At 65.5% G+C, this 15,803-nt stretch overlaps 2 protein-coding genes across 3 annotated transcripts in view; one reads left to right on the plus strand and one right to left on the minus strand.

Annotated features, from left to right (window-relative positions):
• Positions 1–15,803, minus strand: part of LOC139598266 (mitochondrial import inner membrane translocase subunit TIM16-like) — a 38,226-nt gene that overhangs the window by 5,641 nt on the left and 16,782 nt on the right. For both annotated transcript variants that reach the window (XM_071444450.1, XM_071444448.1), the window contains exons 10-16: positions 1,810–1,864; positions 1,571–1,628; positions 1,333–1,478; positions 839–934; positions 617–763; positions 374–506; positions 120–295 (exon numbers count right to left, since the gene is read on the minus strand). In XM_071444450.1, the coding sequence (XP_071300551.1) occupies positions 120–295; positions 374–506; positions 617–763; positions 839–934; positions 1,333–1,478; positions 1,571–1,628; positions 1,810–1,864 (811 nt within the window). The remainder of the gene's footprint in view (positions 1–119; positions 296–373; positions 507–616; positions 764–838; positions 935–1,332; positions 1,479–1,570; positions 1,629–1,809; positions 1,865–15,803) is intronic.
• On the plus strand, positions 4,037–11,197 carry VASN (vasorin). The gene is made up of 2 exons (XM_071444452.1): positions 4,037–4,137; positions 8,544–11,197. Exon 2 carries the CDS (start codon positions 8,554–8,556, stop codon positions 10,561–10,563), a length of 2,010 nt encoding a protein of 669 aa, XP_071300553.1. The 5' UTR covers positions 4,037–4,137; positions 8,544–8,553; the 3' UTR covers positions 10,564–11,197.

Below are 15,803 nucleotides of genomic sequence, written 5' to 3' on the forward strand. Positions count from 1 at the left end.
CACAGGGCACACACAGGGCACACAGGGCACACACGGAACCATGCCGACCTCCACACCTCCCTGGGCACCCCAAGCACAGCACACACGCACTGTGCCGGCCTCCACACCTCCCCGGGTACCTCGAGCACGGCGATCTGGCCGCCAGCAGAGAGCAGGGGCAGGGCCACGCGCTGCAGGTTGGCGCAGAAGCCGTCGCTCTCGCCCGGTGTGGTGAGGCTGAGCCCCCGCAGGTTGGTCAGGTGCAGGTCCCGGTGCAGCACCCGGCCCTGCGTGTGCCGGAAGCGGGAGCTGGGCCCTGCAGCGGGCGAGGGCTGAGTGAGCGCCCTGAATCCCCCCAGAGGGGCACCCCGAGCCCACCCCGCTGCCCGCTCACCCAAAATGCTCTGCAGGGACTTCTGGCTGGGGCTGCTGGCAAAGCCACTGGAGGGGCCGGTGCTGGCTGAGAGCGAGGTGGCCGCGCTGCCTGGGGAGGCCAGTGAGGATGGTGAGGAGTAGCCACTGGCTTCCTATGGGAGAGAGAGCCCAGGCAGGGGGTGCTGGTTTGTCTTGTGGGATGAGGGCAGCAGGGACCCCCCCCTTCAGCACTCAGTGCATTTTTCCAGCACCCCATGCTCACACTCTGGTCAGCGTCGGTGTGGTCAGCGTCGGTGTGGCCGGTGTCGGTGTCTGTGTGGCCGGCGTTGGTGGGGACAGTGCCAGCAATGATGGGGGATGTGAAGGTCTCCGTGGGTCTCCGTGCAGGGTGCAGGCTCACCCTCCCCACCTGCACCGAGCACAATGGTGAGCATGGGGCAGTGGCAATGCCACCAGCAAGGACACCCCTCTGGATGACACTGACCTGCTGGCTGTCCCCTGCCCACCAGCCTTGGGCATTGGTGGCTGGCAGCATCCCTGTGCAGTCAGGGAACAGATCCTCGTGGAACTCCTGGACAGACTGGGGGAGAGGGGATGGGGTGAGATGGGTGTTCCCAAAATCCCACAGCCTCTGTCCTGCTGCAGCTGGGGCACCCCTGGGCACACCCAGACACTTCCAGCACCCAAACTTCAGCTGCTTGAAGTGCCCAGCACCCACTGCCCAACAGCACCCAGCAGGTGGCACCCAGCTGTCAGCAGCCACTCTCCAGCACCCCAATCCTGCATGCAGCACCCAAATCCCCAAATCCAGCACCAAGACTCTGCAACCCACCACCAGCATCCAAGTTTGACCTCCTCTCCTGCTCCCCCCAGGCTGGGGACTGGGGTCTCCCTGCACCCAGGTCCTTTTTGTCACCCAGTGCTGGGGAGGTGTCACCAGGCACCCATGAGGCAGTGCCACCCCCAGGGCCCCCTTACCTTGCGTGGTACCAGGTAGCTGACGGGGACGAGGGCGGTGTCCGTGAGCTGCAGGACACGGAGCACCTCGCAGGCCATGACATCCAGGGCCAGGCGTGGCACGGCCCCCAGGCCCCGCGTGCTGCCCTCTGTCCTGCACTGGTTCACTGTGGGACAGGCAGGGTGGCCCTGGGCTGGGTGGCCAGGCAGCAGTGAGCCCCCCTCTGGGGGAGATATGGGTGGGAGGGGACCTGCTTACCCTGGGTGAGTGCTGGCTGCGTGGGGGCCACCTCGAAGCAGTAGAGGAGGTTTTCTCCCTGGAAGAGAGGTGGTGGGGACAGGGAATGAACAGGGCTGTAGGAAACACCCTGCTGCACCACATGCAACCTCCTGTACTCCACTGGTGCACCCACATGTACCAAGCTGCACCTCACTACACCCCCTGCATCCTCCTGTCCCCCCAGTGCCTCCCTGCACCCCCCAGTTATGGCACCTCACCTTCCCTGCCAGCACCAGCAGCCCCGTGTCGGCGTCGTAGAGCGGGATGGTGACCCTGCAAAGGAAGGGGGGTGCTGAGCCAGGGCCCCCCATGGGCACAGCACCCCCATGGGCACAGCTCTTCCATGGATGTGGGGCTGGATCCTGTTCCCCCACTGGTGCACACCCCAAACCCCATCCAGGGGCAGCGTGGGGCAGGATAAGGCTGTGCTGTGATGGCAGAGCAGCGCCGTGCCAGGGGGTACAACCCTCGCTGTCCCAGCCTGTGCTGACAGCTTGGCAGCAGGATGTCACTGCCACCTGCTTCCAGCCCCAGCTGCACAGCCGTGGGGCATCCTGCTCCCTGCCCTGCTCCCCGTGCCCGGCCATGGCACCTGGGGAAGCCTCTGGCACCCGCGGGGTGGCCCCGAGGGCGGCCGGGCCGGCTGGGCCAGTTCGGGGCGGGCGTGTGGCACTCCCGGCTCACCGCCAGCCTCACCCGGCACCGGCAGCCCCGGGAGTGCCCTGCAGGCCGGCTGTGCCAGCTGGAGCGTGTCCCTGCTCCCTGTCCTGCCCCCTGTCCCACACCGCAGCCAGGGTGCTCCATGGCCGGGGGGGGACGCTCGGTGGCAGGAGGGGACCACAGGGAATACTCGGTGGCAGGAGGGGACCATAGGGAATACTCGGTGGCAGGAGGGGACAGCGGTGACAGGAGCACAGGGGCGCTCTGTGCCCTCCCTGGCAGGGATGGAGGAGGGAGCGCCGCGGGCAGAGACCAAAGGGACAATCTATCACTTTCGGTTGATGTTTCTGTGGCTGTGCCAAGGGGAGGGAGCTTCTCCATGCCATCCCATGCCATGAAGGATAGCTGGTATGGCATGCTCCTGCCCCAGGACTGTTGGCACAACCTAGGCAAACACTGCCAGGATGCCTGGGGCAGGCAGCAGGGTCCCCTGCCCTGCTGTCACCCCAGTCACCAGCACTGCCACCACCACAGTGGTGCAGGTCTGGGACAAGGGCACCCTGAGTGCCTGGTTGTCCCAGCCCAACTCATGCCACCCTCACCATGCCAAACAGGGAGCATTGCTCTGCTGTCACAGGGGCATGGGACTGCCCTTCAAGGGCCACCCACTCTCCCCCTGTCCCCTGGCACATGGTGGCAGGAGCTCTGTGGACACCAGGGGCATGGAGGGTTTGGGGACCCCAGGGCATTGGGGCTCATTGGTGCCAGAGTCCCTGGTTACCCTGGGCACACTGGGTATGGGGGTCCCTGGGGATGCCAAGGACACCCAACACAGCCTTTTTTGTTACCAGGGTTGCCAGGGGTCCCATGGGTGCTGTGGATACAAGGGAGATACCTGTACCTGCATCTAGCCCTATACCTGTGTGTGCACACACCAGGGGTGCTGGGGTCCCAGAGACCCCAGCCCCAGGGATGCTGAAGGTACTGGGGGGCCCTGGGGTGTTTGGAAGGTCTGGGAGCTTCCAAAGGTCCTGTGGGTCCTGGGGATCCTTGTGACTCTGGGAAGCCCTGAGGTCACATGGAGTTCCCAAGGGGTCCCAGAGGTCCTTGTGACTCTGGAGGCTCCTGAAATCTCAATGTCCCTGTGAGGTCAGGAGGTCTGGAGGTCCCTGTGGAGGCCTCTGGAATCCTTGTGACTCCCAGGTCCCAGAAGTCCTGGAGATGCTGGGGGCTGCTGTGACTCAAAGGTCCTGGGTACCCCCATGGTCCCTGTCACTCTGAGGTCCCAGATGTCCTGGGTATCCCAGGGGTCCCTGTGAATCAGAGATCCTGGATATCCCCTGGGTCCCTGTGACTCTAAGGTCCGAGAGGTCCTGGGGGTCCAGGGGGTCCCTGTGACTCAGAGGTCCTGAATGTCCTGGGGACATTGTGCCTCTGGGGTCCCGATGATCCCTGTGACTCGAGGGTCCCAGAGGTGCTGGATGTCCCCGCGGTCCCCATGGCTGTAAGGTCCCAGAGGTGCTGGATGTCCCGGGGGTCCCTGTGACTCCAGGGTCCCGGAGGTGCTGGATGTCCCGGGGGTCCCCGCGGTCCTGGATGTCCCCGCGGCTCGGGGCTCCCGGGGCTCCCGGGGGTCCCCGCGGTGCCGCCCCCGTCGGGCCCCAGGTGAGCGGGGGCGGAGCCTCCGTGGAGGCCGTGCCCCGCCCCACCCCCTCCGTGCTCTCAGCCAATGGGCGCCCGGCGGGAGGACAGGCCCCTCCCCCTTGGTTTAAATGCCGCCCCCCCGCGCCCGGCGCCGCCAGAGAGGGAAGCGCTCGCCCGGCCGCCGCTGTGCTGCCGCCATGGACTGACCGCCCGCCCCGCACGGCCCCGCACCGCCCGCCACGGTGAGTCCCGCGGCCGCCGCACCGCCCGAGCCCTCCCCACGGCCACCGGGGCTCTGTGGGGCGGCAGCCCACGGGCGGGAGGGGGCTCTGCCGGGCATCCGCGGGCTCAGGGGGCGGCGGGGCCGGGGGGCCCTGGTGGGCCCGGGCCAGGCCGTGGGACGCCTGGTGTGGCCTCGGCACCCAGAGTGACAGGGTGTCACTGGGGCTCGGCCGAGGGTCGGCATGCCCTGCTCCCTGTGAGGCCTCAGCTGAGCCAGGGGCATCCGGCTGGCCCCTTCCCCGGCTGATGGTAGGGCCTCGGCTGGGCTGGGGCGGTGGCACTGCAGAGGGCTGGGACAGGGGTTCATGGAGGGCTCTCGCTTCCCTGTCCCTGCCTGTGCCTGTTTTGTCACGGGATGTGCTGGGGTCTGGCCCTGGGATCCTGGTCTGGCGCTGCATCCATCGCAGGCAAGGGGAGGGATGTACTCGGGGCTGACATGGAGCACGGCTCCATCCGGCATGGCCGAGTGGCAGTGAAGCGCTCCAAACCCACACAGGACCGGCATGGTCGTGGGTCCATCCCATGCTTGCTCTGTCCCAGCAGATGTGACGGCTGGGCTCTCCTGCTGGGGTCAGGCAGAGGTGGGAGCTGCTGGCAGCAGTGTCCACCACCACCCTCCTCAGTGGAGGGCTTGGCTGGGGTGGGGTTTGGCTGCCCTTGTTCTGCTTGTCCTCAGGGGCCGCTGTCCTGGGTCACTGACCTGCTGCGGGTCCCCATGAAGTGCTGACAAGGGTTTTCCTCTGGCTGGCACAGAGGGATGGGTGCCAGCAGGGCCACTGGCCAGCCTGGCACCGGGAGGCAGGGATACCCCACTGCTTCTCCTGCCACCAGCTCCCCACACACTTCATTGCCACCTGGTGTGAGTTCGGAGGGTGCTGGCGCCTGTCACCCTCTTTGGGTGTCACCTCTTTGTCTTTGGGTGTCACCTCTTTGGGCCACCGTGCGGTAAATGTCCCTTTCCATGCCTGGCTCCCTCCCAGCCTGGCAACGGCCACAGGAGCCAACACATGCCAGCAGAGATGCTCCAGTTCTGAGACTCTTCCCAGCCAAACCCCCAGTAATGTCCCCCCGTACAGCTCCCCTTGCCAGTGTGCCCCACGCCCACGGGTCTCACCCTGCTGGGGCTGGTGCGGCCGGACTGCCCTGACCCAGCTGTGCGGCTGCCCACACGGCCTGGGCAGTGCCGCCATCAGGGATGACACTAATTACTGTTTTCCCCCGCGCCACGCCGAGCCCGGCCGGGTGGCCCTGACGCAAGCGCTGCCTGCCCGGCTGGCTCTGCCGGCGGGACGCGGCACGAGGAAGCGCTCGGGGACAGCCGCGGCCGCCCCAGTCACTGCGGAGGAATCTGCCCGTGCCGCCCGGGCCACGCGTGGCACCATCCCCGACCTCCTCCCACCCTCCGCCGGCGTTCCGGCTCCTCCCGAGGCGCTTTGGCTGACGGCAAAGCGGCTCTGCTGGTTTTTCTCCTTGCCGGCACCTGAGATGGGGAGCGCGGCCGGGTCAAAGGGGCAGGAGCGGGATGGAGGGGCTGGCGAGCGCTCGGGGAATGCAATAACCAGGCCTGCATTCCTGCGGGGCTGCTGCGGAAACTTTAATTAAATAGGGAGGGGAGCGGGAGGAGGTGGGAGCTGCGGCGGCGCACGGTCGGTTGAAGGGGAGGAGGATTAAGGGTTTAATCCTGCACATCCCCCGGCTGGCTCGGGGAGGGGGCACGTGCTGACATCGCCTTGTTTTGAGGGGTGTGAGGCAGGGCAGCGGCGTCTGCATCCCGCCTGGCAGAGGCACCGTGTCACCTCCCTGTCACCGCACACTGCAGGGTCCCCGTCCTTCCTGCTCCGGTGCCACCGTCCAAGGTGGCAGCCCACGGGCCGGCAACAACGCTGGCTTTGTTTGTCTGCGCTTGCCGGTGCGGGAAGGAACATCCCGGCTGTGCCTGCTTCCCTGAGGTCCCCAAGCAGAGGGGAATGGCAGAACTCTGCAGCTCCTCCAGCCTGTCCTGCACAGGTGTCACCCTGCAGCACAAGGACGTGGCCTCGTCCTTAAAAACAGGAGGCGGGTGCAAAGCAGGGCATCCCTGCCGAGTGCCAGCCCTGGGCGGGCAGCGCGGTGGCCCAGCCCGGGGGGCTGCAGGCGGGGAACGGGGGTGACACGGCACTCCCACCCCAGCAGGCTGGCAGGGAAAGGCTGAGCCGGGACTGGGGGAATCTGAGCCCAGATCCTCCCCGCAGCCGGAAAATATGAATAATTCGGCAAATATCTGCGGTGCAGGCGCGGGGGAGCCCAGCCAAGGCAGCAGCAGGCCGCTGGCAGGGCGGCCCCAACACCTCCAGCAGAAACGGGGCCCCCTCTCCGCCCTTGGGGACCCTGCCAGGACCTGGGGAGGCTGTTCCCCTGCCCCCCGTTCCTGGGGCTGTGCCGGGCTGCGGGAACTCCTCTCTGCCTCGGAGCAGCATCGTGCCGGGAGGCGGGGCGCGGACGGGATGTCGGCGTGTGCCGGCGGAGCGGGCGATGCCGAGGGGCGGTGGCGGAGGCTGCGGGGCCCTGCCCGGCGCTCGTGGCCAGGCGCGGATGCGCGGCCGTGGCCGGGCTGGCCGAACCTGCCCGGAGCGGGGAGCCTGGCAGACGGGGAGGAAATGCCAGCGTAATTAAAGGGACGAGAGAGACTTGGAGTCAGCAGCTGGTTGCAGCACGGGACACGTCAGCGAAACCCGACCCTGGCATTGCAAAACCAGCCCCGGCCTCGCCAGCATCCCGCAGGCCTGGCCCCGCTCCGGCGCTGCCCACCCGGGCGGGCTGGCACGGCCGTGGCACCGCCGGCACGCCAGCACCCTGCACCCAGGTTTCTCCCACCAGCCAGCACGCTCTGGATGCTGGAGCCACCTCGAGGTGCGCTGGGTCTGCCCCAAACAGCTCTTCAAAGGGTCTCCATGTTGTGCTTTTAACTCTGCTGGCAGCCTGACTGTGATGTGGCGTGCAGGGGCAGCTGACACTGGTGAGGGGGCTGGGGGCTGAGCTGGGCTTGCTGGGGAGGGGATGCAGTGATGGTGACCCCTGGGTGACAGTGACCTCTGGGATGTGGCACAGCTCCTCCCCAGTGTCAGGGGCTGACGGCACAGGTCGTGTCAGGGCAGGGCCGGCCAGGCCAAGTGACTCAGGCGCTTGTGGTGACCCTGCCCAGCCGTGGGCTCACCCCACCCTAGGGGGGGCGGCTCGGGAAGAGGCGAAGACAGAGCTGGCTGCGTGTTAACCCTGTCCAACCCCCCGGCAGGGCGGCAAGAGGACACAGCACGGCTCCAGCCCCTCCTGGCTCAGGATGTGTTGTCCCTGCACTGCTGACGGGGCCGGGGCAGGCGGCACGTGCTGCTCTGTGACCTGCAGCCCCCCACACACAGCGGGGGCCCCTTGCGAGCCACGGGGGGGGCGTTTGCCTGGAGCTCCGACAGCTCTGAGCACGGGGGAGGTGGCAACAGATGGGGCTGGGGAAGGGTTCGCCTCTTCCTTGCCCAGGGATCCCACTCTGCCACCTCCCCCTGACCCTGAAATGGAGTGGCTGGAGACTGTGAGTCTCTGACCCAGCCCAGTGTCATTAAAGGGGCTGAAAGATGGGGCTGAGGGAGGAGCCCTGTGGGACACAGGCAGCGGCTATGACATTGGCCATGGCATCCATGGGGAGCTGGGGTTGGGGTGGTTACAGCCTTGGTCACCCCAGAGCCTCCTCCCTCCATCCCTGCTGACCCAGCCCTCAAGGGACAGGGACACAGCCCACGGTGCTGAGTCCCTGGAGTTTAACAGAGAGGGGAACAGCAAGGTGACCTGTGGGGACAGGGGCTGGGTGGGGCTGAATGAGCCCCTGGACTCTGTGGGGACACAAATGGCTCCTCCAGCCCCACACTGTGTGCCCCTGTCCCCAAGAGGGGCTGCTGTTGCTGGTGATCCGGGCAGGAGCAGCCCCTGAGGGTGCAGCTGCTGTGATGGCAGCACAAGCAAAGGGTTAAGCTGAGCTCTATGCAGGGGAGGCCGGCCAGGCTCCCACCCCTTCCCGGTGCTCTGATTCTCCACATCCCCTGTGTTTGATTTGCACCCTGCTGAGCAGCTGGGGAGGTTGGGGCCCTCGTGAGTACTGGGAAAGGTCTCGGTGCTCCATGGAAGACAGCCCCAATACCAGTGGGACGTGTCTCGTGGTAGAGCCTGGGGTGTGCAAAGGTACCACATCCCCAAATCCTGGGGGTCTGGGACGGGGGGAGCATGGAGCTGGGGTGGGCAGCCCTGGAGGCTGAGCAGGGTTCAGAGGTGCCCCTGCCAGCCCTGGGTACCCCCCAGCAGGGCCCATCCCCTCACCCTGGCTGCGCTTGTCTCTCCGCAGAGCTGACACCATGAAGCAGCTGATCCTTTGCACCCTGCTCCTCTTGGCCCGTGGGGAGCTGGCCAGGGCATGTCCTGCAGGCTGCCAGTGCCATGACCCCAAGACCATCCTGTGTGCAGCCAGGCGGGGCCAGACGGTGCCCCAGGGGCTGCCCCCCAGCACCCTCTCCCTCTATGTCTTTGAGAACGGCATCACAACGCTCAGTGAGGACAGCTTTGCAGGGCTGCCTGCCCTCCAGCTCCTGGACCTCTCACAAAACAAGATCACCAGCATCCAGAGAAACATCTTCCAGCCCCTGACGGAGCTCGTCAACTTGGACCTGTCCTCCAACCAGCTGCAGGAGATCACCAATGAGACCTTCCATGGGCTGCGGCTGCTGGAACGGCTCTACCTGCAGAGGAACAGGATCCAGCACATCCACGCTGCTGCCTTTGACACGCTGGAGAATCTGCTGGAGCTAAAGCTGCAGAACAACCAGCTCAGGGCTGTGCCCCCCCTTGACCTGCCCAACCTCCTGCTGCTGGACATCAGCTGGAACAAGATCCCTGCCATTGCACCAGGGGCTTTCCATGCCGTCAGCATTGAGTCCCTGAAGATCGCAGGGCTGGGCCTGACGAGCTTAAACGAGGAGCTCTTCCAGGTCCAAAACAACCTCCACGAGCTGGACATCTCTGACAACCTGCTGGAGCGCGTCCCGGCCGTGCTGCGGCGCCTGGGCAGCCTCACCAGGCTCAGCCTGGCCGGCAACGCCCGCATCTCCCAGCTGCCAGCTGAGGACTTCCAGAGCCTCCACAACCTCCAGGAGCTGGACATCAGCAACCTCAACATCAACACCATCCCCCGGGATTTCTCCGGCTTCTTCCCCAGGCTGCGGGCCGTGACGGCTGCCGGCAACCCCTTCAACTGTATCTGCCAGATGAGCTGGCTGGTGCAGTGGGTGAACACCAGTGGCGTGGTGCTGCGGCGCCCCGAGGAGACGCGCTGCCACTTCCCCCCCAAGAACTCTGGCAAGCTCCTCCACCACCTGCAGTACACCGACTTTGGCTGCCCCACCACCACCCCCACGCCCACCACGGCCCGCACCACCACGCTGCCACCGCCCACGCCGCCGCCCAGCACCCACCGCCCGCCGCCGCCCCCCAGCACCGCTGCACCCACCCCGAGGCCCAGAGAGCCCCAGGGCAGCTCCACCCTGATGCCCTTCCGTGGCGCCCCGGCCCCCACCAGCCCCCCAGCACCCATCTGTCCCCCCCGCACGTGTCTGAACGGCGGCACCTGCCACCTGGGTGCCCAGAACCTCCTGGAGTGCCTGTGCCCCGCAGGCTTCGCTGGCGTGTACTGCGAGGTGGAGGCGAGGGGAACGACGGCAGCCCCGGGCACGCCGGCCCTGCCACCTGCACAGCGGGTCAGCATCGCCCAGGTGGGCAGCACCTCCCTCAAAGTGGACCTGCACAGCTACATCCAGTCCAAGGCGCAGCTGAAGGGAATCCGCCTGAGCTACCGGAACCTGTCGGGGCCGGACAAGCGGGCGGTGATGCTGCGCCTGCCGGCCTCGCTCTCCGAGTACACGGTGCGGGCGCTGAAACCCAACTGCACCTACCGCGTCTGCATCGGGGCGCTGGGGGAGGCCCCCAAGGAGGAGCACTGTGCCGAGGCACACACCCTGCCCCTCAGCCTGCAGCAGCACTCCCCTGTCACCCAGAGCCAGGACCCCAACCTCGCCCTGATCCTGGTCCCTGCGCTGGCTGCCATGCTGCTGCTGCTGGTGGTGGTCACGGCCGCCATGTACTACTGCCGGCACCGCCGCGCCAAGGCACCCGCCAGCGCTGGGGTGGACTCCGGCCCGCTGGAGCTGGAAGGGGTGAAAGCCTGCCTGGAAAACGGGGATTTGAGCAGCCACGGCTGCAAGGTGCCAGAGGCAGCCATGCTTTCTGGCGGCTCTGAGTGCGAGGTGCCGCTCATGCAGTCCCACTACCCCAGCAACAACAACACCCCGGGGCTCAAACCCTCCTACTTCTGAACCCACAGGGCTTCCAGAGCCTTGGACACAGGAGGGCTGAGCTCCAGAGGCAGCACCTGGCCATGTTCCTCTGGGATACAGATTGCCAAGGAGCTGACTGAACTGAGGCAGAAACCCCCCCCCATCCCACAACGTGCAATTTCCGAGAGGCTGCCATGCTTCGGGAGGAGACATGAATTTTACTGCTCTGTGCCTTGATTTCTGTGACTCTACCTAGAACGTGCGCAGCGGAAGAGAAGGGGGGGTTAATTTGGGGGTTGGGGGGCTTTTTTGAGCTCCTGCTAAAGAGAAAGCTGCTGTGACTGGGCTGAGGGACGCCCACGTGCTGGTAACAAGGGTCCTTCAGTGGAGCACGGCCCGTGACTCAACTCCCTGGAAGCTGATGTGAGCAATACGGCCCGGCCGAGGTGCTGGGACCCTCGGGACCCCCCGGGCCAAAGGAAGTGCCGAGCAGGCAGACCGGGAATTGAAGCTTTAAGAACTCAGAGAGAATATTTATACATCGTTATTTCCCATTTCTTCTGGGAAAACTTTTTTTAGTACAGCTTTGTGTACATCTCTTTTGTAAGGCAGATCAGAAGGGTGTCTTTTTGTAAAAAAATACAACCTCAAATTAAAATAACAACAACGAAAAGTTCTGTGCAGCCCTGAGTAGCTCGGCAGGCACTGCCCGTCACAGGCAGGGGTGTGGGCAGTGTGGCGTGTCCCCTGCAGAGGAGCGGGAAGGTCAGCCGTGTCCTCCCGTTGTTGTTGGCGAGCACCGGGATGAGTCAGGGCAAGGGAGGGGGGAGTTTTCCCGACTCTGGGCGTTTTTACCCCTAGGGTGCTGCCCCCCACCTCGGGCGCTGAGGAGGTGTTCCCAAAACAGAGGCCACGGGGTTCAAATCAGCCCCTGCCCTGCGCATCATCCAGCCTTACTTCATCCCTCCCCGCCTGCCAGATGGCTGCGGGGCCAGCTGCGGGACAAACAGCCCAGCCCAACCTCCTGACGTCAACCGCGGCGGCACCGGGACCCCCAAATCGCCCGTGACAAGTGTCAGCCTGCGTGGCCCCCCAGGCCGGGGGCCGCCGCCAGAGCCCCCGCTGCCCGGCCCCAGAACAGCCGGTTTTGTGCACGGGGTGGGCTGGGAGCCGACGCTCGGCAGGTCCCCGCTGCCAAGTGGTTTCTGCTCCAACCCTCTGGTTTTAATCGTTTTCCAATCCTTTATCTTTCGGGCTGGAATTTTCCAGGTTGGGGCCCTGCCCGCCGAGGTATGTTTGATTTGGAGAGAATGAGCACAGCGCGGGGCTGCAGCCGAGGGTCACCGCCGTGCGCTCCGGGCCGGCCGCTCCGCCTCAGGGCACGGCCCTGACCCCCGGCCCCTCGGTGCCGCTCGCCCGGGGCAGGGAGCGGCTCTGGATGCAATTAGGGGCGCGGGGCGTCGGCGGGGCCGTCTGGCGCAGCCCCCCGGCTCCCAGGTGGGCTTCCGGCAGGGCTGGCTCCCATTAGGGCCGGCGCAGCGGCAGGAGGGGCCCCTCGCCGGCGCGGGCGGCTCGCTGCGATGGCCACGCTCGCCCGCTCAAAGGGCCCATTGTGGTCCTCTCCCCACAGATTTTTCAAATTAACATCCCAAATTCCTCCCAAAATTGCTGCTGTGTAAATATTTTCACTGCGAGCTTTGTATATTTTCCAGCCTCGCGAGGAGGAGAGAAGAAAAGTCCCTGGCGGAGCCGCGGCCTCGCGCCGGGTGCCCCTGGCCGGCCGCCGCCACAGCCCCTGGCGTGTCCCCGGCCTCGGGAGCCCTCCAGCCCCTCCTGGCCCCTCACTTCCCCCCTCCTTTGCCTCCATGATGTGCCCTTCCCCTAACGAAGCCGATTTCCCCACTTGCAAGTAGCTAGTAGCAAACCTAGTAGCCAAAGGTTTGCAGGGGAGCCCCCCCAATACCAAGCGTGTGCTGGGGACCCCTTGGCTCCTCAGCTGATCCCATTGCTCTGGAGGGGTTTCCAGCAGCTCCAGAGTGAGGGAGCTCCACTGGAGATGCCAGGAGGGCAGAAGCAAAGTTAGGGCTCAGCTTTGGCAGGTGCAGCACCCCTGGGACACCCTGAGACTAAGATTTTGGGGTGCCAGCTGCACAAGGGGGACAGCAGGGCTCGGAGGTGATGGGGACACTGCAGCCAGGACGGGGCTTGGCCCACACCCACGTCTGCACCCGGGCAGCCCTGCGGGAGAGCAGCAGTGCCCAAAGTGGGGCTGTCCAGCCCCTGTGGCTTCCTGAATCCCAGCACAAAATTCCCCTGGCCACTGCCAGCCCCGCCGCGCGCCAAGAGCCGCTCCAAGAGCGGCACATCGTGCGGCGCTGCTAATTCCTGCGAGCTGAATCAGCGCCGACAAGGATTGCAAAACCCCCTGAATTGGACCCAAAAAAAATCTCTCTCTCTGTGCGATCCGGCGGGGCCGGTGAGCAACAGCCCCGGCCAGAGCCACCGGCAGGATGGGGGCTCGGCAGGGAGCCACAACGGGAGGAGCCGCCGGCTTCACCGGGACAGATCCTGCCTGCACCCTGACGTGGCAGGGCTGGAGGGCTCTGGTCTCCCAAAAATCACCCCTAGTCCCAGGCATGGCCCCATGGAAACCAAAGAGAGGTCCCCTGGGTCCCCCAGGTCCCCAGGTCTGGAGCAGAGCCCAGAGGGGTCATGGCTCAGTGCCAGGGGTCTGGATGCCCAATCTCTGGGGGGAGGACAGGCGTGTGCCCATCACACAGAGCCCAGTGCTGCCAGGAAGAGCTTTGGAGCTCATCATCCTCCTGCAGAGCTGGGGAGGCCAGGAGCACCGTGTGGCCACTGAGGCTGTGGCTCATCTGGGAGTGATTTGGGCGCTGCCATCCTGCCCCAGCGCTGGGCTATTTTTACCCAGTGGAATTACGGGACAGGCCACATGGGCTGGGTGGTTGCCCTGCCTTAACCCCTTCATGTGGCTGCCCGTGGGGATGGGTCCCACTGGGGTGACACCTGATGGGGTGGGGTGGCCTCTCCCCTTCCTTGTGTCTGAGGGTGGCAGCCAAGCTAGGGCAGGACAAACCCCTTTCCCAGTGATGGCAAGCACGTGTCAACCCAGGCATCTCTGGGACCTGCAGGGGGATGGGGACAGCAATGGACCTGTCCTGCTCAGGATTCTTCCTGCTGGGGTGGGTTTTTTCACCTACCATGACCCAAAATGGCTTCTAAGCCCCAGGAAAGAGCAGTGCGGAGGGTGTCAGGCAGGACAAGAGCAGGTCCCATGGTATCTGGGGAGAGGTGGCAGCGTGGCAGTGGGAACATGTGCCTCGGTGGGGTTGGGTGCCCTGGTGCTGGGAGATGCCAGGGCTGCAAGCCTGGCCCCAGGAGCTGGCTCAGCCACAGGCTTTGGCAGAGAGTGGGTGTTAGGGACTGAGCTCCCCCTGGACAGTGCCCTCAGGGAACCACCTGGGCCCCTCCATGTCCTCCTCCAGCCCTGGGGAGCCAAACAGCCCCAAATCCCTCCACAAACATCCTGCTGTGCCAACTCCCTGCTGCAGACAGGTCCCGGCTCCGGCACCTCCCAGCTCTGTCAGACTTTGCACCATGAAGTGTGGTGGGGTCCAGCTGTCCCCATCCCTCAGCCCCACCACCATCCTGCCCTGCAGGGACATGCCCACTGCTGGAACACGCCACGGGGACCTCTGCTGACCCCAGATCTCATCCCTACTGATCCAGCCCTAGCCCTGAGCCGGCCGTGGCACCCCAGCCTCCCTGGAGACGTTTTCAGGACATTGAAAGAAGCAGTGATGCGAGGAAGGCGCTGTTCTCCTGTCACCATGGTGGTGACAGCATTGTCCCCAGGCAGTGCTGTGCTGCCTGCTGGGCGTGCGGCAGCAGGGTCTGGTCGGTGACCCCAAGTTGGAGCTGGTAACCCAACCCTGCTGGTGCTGGTTACAATTTAGGGCAACAATAACCTATTGAGAGGCCCCTTCCTGGCTCCTGCCCTGCTGCTCCTTGATCTAATTAAAGGGGGCCAGGCGGGGACAAAACCCGAGCTGAAGGAACAGCAGGTACCCAAGGGTGGCACATTGAGGACCAGAATGTGGAGAGGGGCCATGGCCACCCACACCTCTCACCTCCTGTTCCCTCAGGGTCTGGGAATTGGTGGGGTCAGCTCTTAAGCATGGCCCTGACATGCTTTGAAAATGATATTTGTGTGGTCAGAAATATCTCACCTGCTCAGGATTTGGGAACGAGAACCCCCAAAAGGCACATGCTGATGTGGAGGTCCATGGGGCTGGTGCCTCCCACTCTCTGCCCTCTTTCAGGGATGCTGGATAGGCCACAATCAGCCTGAAGGGTTTGGTGTTGTTGTGGGCACACTGGGGGTGTTGTTGTGGGCACACTGGGGGTGTCCCCCACCTTGGGGCACGCCGTGGCCCTGCTTTGGGGTGCCATGGGGACGCGCGGTGCCGGCTCGGCGGGCGCGGTGGGGATGCGGTGGGGATGCGGACTCCCCTTCCTGCCGGCCTGGCGTCAGTAATGAGTGGTATGAGTTTCCTGCCCGCCCACTGATTGCTTCCTCAAAGAGCTTCAACGAGCTGCTGCTGCTGCTGCTGCAGCTCCCCACGCCCCGCTCCCGGCCCGGCCGGCACCGCTGCACTGCCCAGCAGTGTCCGTGCCCCGCACTGGGCACCACGGAGATCCACAGTGTTATAAATGATCAAACACATATCACAACAGCCAGCCCCGCTGCTGCTCCGCCATCCCCGGGGCTCAGTCCCTGCCCCCCAGTTCCAATTCTGCCCCGAGCACATCTGGTGATCTGGTGACCCCAAGAGCATCCACCCCGTGCCCCTGCCGCGGCTCCGCAGTGTCGCGGCCGTGCTCGGGATGGCTCTGCCGGAGGGGGAGCACGGCCCCCGCTCGGCACCTCCGCCGGGAGCCAGCCCAAATCCCCCTCCGCCATTTGTCATCCCCGCCAGATTTACAGGCGGCAGCGCTTGGGGCTGGAAGCGCGGTGGCCCCGGCGCGGCTGCCTAAAAGCAGCACCTCCCCAGCACCAAGGGGGGGTCTCCGCTCGCCCCCGCCGCCCCCAGCCCCTCTCGGCTGGCCCCGCACGCAGCCGCGGGCCGGAGGGCCCCGGCGTGACGCGCAGGCAGCGCCCGCCAGCCGCATTCCTGAGCCGATAAACCCGGCAGCCAAAATAACTGCAGCCTGTGCTGAGGGGGCCGAGCACAGCAGCGCCTGCATCCCATTTACCC

This window comes from Agelaius tricolor, unplaced genomic scaffold (genome assembly GCF_023055355.1).
Source record: "Agelaius tricolor isolate 1412-34295 unplaced genomic scaffold, bAgeTri1.0.p SCAF_19, whole genome shotgun sequence".
NCBI classification, from domain to species: domain Eukaryota; kingdom Metazoa; phylum Chordata; class Aves; order Passeriformes; family Icteridae; genus Agelaius; species Agelaius tricolor.